General features: G+C 35.4%; 1 protein-coding gene across 1 annotated transcript; it reads left to right on the top strand.

The window, feature by feature from the left end:
• The first annotated feature begins 578 nt into the window (after positions 1–578).
• LOC116022022 (receptor kinase-like protein Xa21) lies at positions 579–4,156 on the top strand. Its single transcript, XM_031262604.1, has 6 exons — positions 579–1,917; positions 2,056–2,139; positions 2,318–2,558; positions 2,664–3,202; positions 3,384–3,768; positions 3,918–4,156. Exons 1-6 carry the CDS (start codon positions 579–581, stop codon positions 3,934–3,936), a joined length of 2,607 nt encoding a protein of 868 aa, XP_031118464.1. The 3' UTR covers positions 3,937–4,156.
• The last annotated feature ends 1,983 nt before the right edge of the window (positions 4,157–6,139 follow it).

The following is a 6,139-nucleotide window of genomic DNA, read 5'->3' as shown; positions in this document are numbered from 1 at the left end:
ATACAATATATATAAATTGTGTATTTTTAAACCCTGATCCACCTTACAAAATGGACCCGTGTCCATAGAATAATTTGCGAAAATTATTTATATGAGCCATTTTCCTTTTCGATCTTTTTTATTTACAATTTATACTTTGTATTTATTTGGAGATTTATATTTAGTTATCCAAGCTTACAAATAAGATAAATTTACACTCTGTACACTTTAGTACTTCTAATTCTTGAGTGAAGATAAAAAATTACATGAATGTTTGCACTAGATAAATTTCACCTTGTATCGCTATTTAACAAAATACTACCAAAAAAAAAAAAAAAAAGTAAACGAAAGTAGTTAGAGGTTGCCTATTAAATATGTTTTCCCATGAAAGACGTTGGTACCTCAAGCACGGTTTGTACGTCCTAATGGACGAATTTAAAGCTGCCTTTAGTTAATGGATTCAGTATTTGATAAGATTTTTCATTTTAATAACCCAAAATTTTATATTGGTTTTGTATTCTTGAGCTCTATATATACTCTCAACTATCCACCCAGTCCCAGTGCACTCAGTATAATAAAGTTTGTATCTTCCCCACAAAATGAGCTCCTCCCTCTTTTGTTTTTATGCCTTATTTGCCTTCCTCTGCAAAGCTTCCTTCTCCCTTCCCGGAAATGTTTCTGATCACACAGCATTGCTTTCATTCAAAGCCAACATCATCGGAGATTCTCTTCAGTCGTGGAATGAGTCTACTCATTTCTGTAATTGGGTTGGAATAAGTTGTGGTCGCAAACACCAACGAGTTGTAGCAATCCATTTGAACTCGAGCAACCTTCAAGGCTCTTTGTCCCCTGCAATTGGGAACTTGAGTTTTCTTAGAGATCTGTGGCTTGACAACAACACTCTAGCAGGTATAATTCCTAAAGAGATGGGTAGACTTACAAGATTAAGAGTGTTGATTCTCCAAAGTAATGTATTTTCAGGTGAAATTCCAAAAAACCTTTCACATTGTGTTAGTCTAACAAATTTTTATTTGGGAGACAATAATCTAAGGGGTACATTTCCTTTGGAGTTTCGATCACTGTCCAAACTTAAGTACCTTTCGGTTGACACAAACCACTTGATGGGAGAGATACCTGCTTACATAGGCAATTTTTCATCACTTAAGATGCTTTCTTTTGCTGAAAATAATTTCAAGGGAAAAATTCCTACTTCTTTTGGATGCCTGCAGAAAGTTTATTATATTGCTTTATCCATCAACTACCTGACTTCTACCATCCCCATATCCATTTTCAATCTGTCATCATTGGTAAGTTTTGATGTACAACAAAATAAACTTGAAGGATATCTTCCTTCAAATTTAGGCTCTACCCTTCCAAATCTAGAGCATTTTCATATTGGTTATAATCTTTTAAGAGGGCGACTTCCTATCTCAATGTCAAATGCCACAGCACTAGACTATTTTGATGTTCGTCAAAATGATTTTTATGGAGGGGTACCGTCATTTAGTGGACTTAAAACACTAAAATTTCTTTCACTTTTTGACAATCCGCTTGGTAATAGAAAATCCACTGATTTGGATTTCATGTCATCTCTTCTCAATAGTACTGCTACACTAGTGGTCCTGCTTCTTGATAACTGCAATTTTGGAGGGGTTTTGCCCAGATTCATAGCAAACTTTTCGCGTCTTGAGGATTTTTACATTGCAGAAAATGTCATTAGTGGTACTATTCCCAGTGAAATTCATCTTCTTGTTAACTTACAACTCCTATACTTATCAAAAAACCAGCTAGGCGGTACTATTCCAAGCTCATGGGGAAGCCTTCAACAATTCATTGGTTTATACCTTGATGGAAACAAATTGTTTGGTGAGATTCCAATTTCATTGGGAAATCTGTCCTTTCTTAATAGGCTTTACCTATCATTCAATGAGTTGCAAGGTACTATACCGATAAGTTTTGAAAATTTTAAATATTTGTTGCAATTAGATCTTTCCCAAAACAAACTCCAAGGAAATTTTCCCAAAGTTATCTTCACATCACTTGTGTATTTAGACCTCTCTCACAATCGCTTTACAGGTCCTCTTCCTGTAGAGATTGGTGGGTTCAAAAATTTGGTGACACTAAAACTCTCAAACAACATGTTCTTAAGCACACTTCCAAGTACCATTGGTGCACTGAGTAGCTTAATTGAACTCAACATCAATCATAATCTTTTCCATGGATTTATCCCTCCTTCTTTCAATTCTTTAAAAAGCCTAGAACACAGGAAAAATACCAAAATTTCTAGGAAAACTTCAGTACTTGAAGCAACTGAATATATCATTTAATCATTTGGAAGGTGAGATACCTAGTGAAGGGATTTTTAAAAACAAGACTGAAGTTGAGCTTGGTGGTAACTCCAACCTCTGCGGAGGTATTCCGCAATTTGGGTTGCCAACATGCCCAAGAGAAGGGGGAACAAAGCATCTGTCCCATATTCAAAAGCTGGCTATTTTTATTTCAAGTGGGACTTTGATTCTACTGATAATTGTGGCTCTCCTTGTGGTCATTTACAAGCAGAAGAACAAGCAGTCGTTAACGTTGGATGCAACAATAGAGTTCATGCCTAAGTTGTCATATTCGAGTATCTAGAAGGCAACTAATGAATTTTCTAAATCCAGCATAATTGGATTTGGAAAATTCAGTACTGTTTACAAAGGCATTCTTGATGGTAGTTTGGGAATAGTTGCAATTAAAGTCTTCAAGCTTCAAGTGAGAGGATCATCCAAGAGCTTTTTGGCAGAATGTGAAGCATTGAGGCAAATTAGGCACCGAAACTTGGTAAAAGTTTTAACCACTTGTTGTAGCATCGACCATGAGGGTAATGACTTCTTCGCCATTGTTTATGAGTATATGATCAATGGTAGTCTGGACAATTGGTTGCACAATCAGTCAAGGGACATCGGAGGGAATAATGATTCAAAGAGTTTGAACTTGTTACAGAGGGTAAATATCGCAATTGATGTGGCAAATGCACTTGATTATCTTCATAATCAATTGGAGACAGGTTTAGTACATTGTGATTTGAAGCCAAGCAATATTTTGTTGGACGGAGACTTAGTTGCTCACGTGGCTGATTTTGGATTAGCAAAGTTTCTTCCCACAGAAGTTACACTTGCATCTTCATCTAACCAAGAGAATTCATCTATAGGAATTAAAGGGACTATTGGATATGCAGCTCCAGGTAGACTATTCTCCTTTCTGAATTTAGTTAATCATCTATCTGAGTGAGTTTTAGATATTCACAACTTGAAACTTTTAAGAGAGAATCAATTCTCATTAAACATAAAAACTTTTAGAGTATATATATATATATATATATATATATTTGGTGACTACTAATGCTTGAATTTGAATTTTTTCAGAGTATGGGATGGGAAGTGATTTGTCAACATCTGGTGATATGTATAGCTATGGAATCCTTTTGCTAGAGATATTTACCAGTAAAAGTCCTACTAGTGATATCTTCAATAATGGCTTAACTCTTCATAACTATGTTAGAATGAGCATTCCTGAGCAAGTCATTGAGATTGTGGATCCAAAGCTATTCCACAAAGAAGCTAATGCAACACCTAGAAGCCTTGTACTTCAGAACCAGATAATAGAATGCCTTGTATCAATTTTTAAGATTGGAATAGCTTGTTCCATGGAGTTACCCAGAGACAGAATGAGCATTGGCAATGCCGTCAAGGAGTTACATTCAATCAAAGACACCCTTGCAGAACTTGGAGACATTAGGACCATTCCTCGGTGAGATAATTCATTTGTGATGCTCCTTAAATTAGTGCTTTGAAAATTTGCTTTTGTTGGTCATTTATACTTATTTATTTTTATATGTTTTTCATGCCATATTCAATATTGGTCGATGTCATACTACCATGTCGATCCATGAAAGTTAGAGCAAGATGTATGAAGTAATTAAGGTAGCAGCGGAGTTTGCAACGTCAACAATCCAATAAGCAGATCGAAGACTGAGATCATACAAGGAAGCAATTTATGAGGATTGTACTTGATTGAGAATTTGATTTGATTTTATTTCGTTTGTGATGTTGGTTAATTTTGATGTTTTGAAGATTTTGCTACTTTCCCTTTTGAAGTTAATTAGTTTGCAAGTCCATTGCAACTTCTTTTTCCTGCAAATTTCTTTCTCCCTTAGTTTTGACAATGCTTTCCCTGGAGTTTACGGATAATTGCAATACAAAAACACCCAGAATATCCACATGTAAGAACTCAAAGCACGAAGTAGAAACATATATGCTATTAGGAAAAGGAAAATGACTCATTTTCTAAAAACTATACTAGCTAGTACCATTAACATTCTTCATAATAGGTCTTTCTAAGTAATACAATCCATTTTCTGAAGATTTTTCTAGCATTGGCTGTATTTTGCCTATCTTGCTGAGAAATCTTAGCATAGACCTTATTCATTGATGAATAGGATCCGTCACCATAAGTTGTAACCTCAGATCACTCCAGCATACTCTTCATTTAGACCTATCAAGAATCTAGCAACATTCATTTGGGTCTTGATTCTGACCCCAAAAAAAAATTCCATCGTCTTAGTCGAACGGACAACAACCAACACAGGTTCAAAATTTTTACAGAGTGCTATGGTCATTGAATCCTCTATGGGTATATCTAATATCTCCACTTCAAAGTCTATTTTGTTTGGGGTCTATCAAATAATCTCATAGATGTTTCTAGGGTTTCTTTGCCTATCTGATAAACTCATTGTGTAAAAAATTGATAATCTGAAAATTTTGGGAGTCGGTCTATCTGAACCTATGCACACACATCCCCAAGTTGTTTCAATGCCTGAGATTAAATCTTATGTGAATATGTTTGCTCCCACTTTTGTACTTGTGCAAGTGTCCTTTGTGTCTATTCCATGTCTTTGCAAGTATACTTGAAATTTATGCACACACACCATAAAACATCAAAGTGCTCGCCTTTGGTTCTAGTTCGTCAGACTTTGAGTTTGAGTGCTCAAACACTAAAGTCGTAATCTGTTTTAACCTGGGAGATTGACGCTACAACGCTCCTAGCACCATTGGGAGGTGGCGGATCGATTTTAAGGAAAGTGTGTGACGGACAACTCTACGGACGAGATGAAAGGACGAATGGAGAATAAATAACATTTATCATGACATTAAAACGGATAATAAAATCAGTCTATGTAACCTTTATACCAGACAACCATTACTCTGAAAATTAATTATAAAATTTAAAAATTAGAATTAATTCCATAACATCAGAAATAATTAATACCTAAAATGGTACTCCGAATATTAGTTTGAATCGTGAGTAGTTCAAAAAGTAACTACTACCGAATGGTACCTTCCGGAAGGTCGAGACAAGGGGTTAACATTCGATTAAACCCATTTTTACCGAATGGTAAACCCCTCTAGTCGAGTAGTCAAGGCCTTCATTCGAATGGTAAGCCCAATTAAGTTACTACTCGGACGACATTCGTATCTGCAAGTGCTGACGTACACGAATCACACATTTTTCAAACTCATTCTGGGATTTGATTTACACACTCTGGTGCATGATATAAATTGTCATGGTAAACTAGGTGATGTTAATTTAATTCCATGCGTTGACTAATTATGTGAGGTGAGGCTAGCTATTTTAATTTGCCTAGAACTACTATTTAAATAAGATATCCGGCAAGAAACTCGATAAGACTCACGAGTTTTTGAAAGGTAAGACACATTCATGCTATCAATAATTGAAAGGGGTGCAAATCGAAAATCTAAATCACATGTTTATCAATGTGTTTCGCACATAATTTTGAAAATTTCAAGCAAGTAATAGTAAGCAACAACAACGACGACCATCATCATCAAGCCTATCTAGCTAGTCTGCGAAGTTAATTTCACACTGAGCTTGGTCTTCCAAATTTTATATCATACAAAATTCCAAGTCAATAGCTCTGATCTTCGTGATTCATGCTCCAAATTCCAAATTTTTTATTGATTTACGAGATTGTCTTTTTCTCGGTAGGTATTTTGGAGTGTGGACTTGAATTTAACAGTTTTGAGTTTGTTGTTCACAGATTTGTCCCATAATTAACAAATTAGACTTCATTGATATATGCATGTATGTGTGTGTACGTGTG

Source organism: Ipomoea triloba, chromosome 1, assembly GCF_003576645.1.
Source record: "Ipomoea triloba cultivar NCNSP0323 chromosome 1, ASM357664v1".
Classification (NCBI taxonomy): domain Eukaryota; kingdom Viridiplantae; phylum Streptophyta; class Magnoliopsida; order Solanales; family Convolvulaceae; genus Ipomoea; species Ipomoea triloba.
The sequence above is the reverse complement of the archived record's forward strand: the minus strand, read 5'-3'. Positions and strand labels throughout refer to the sequence as shown.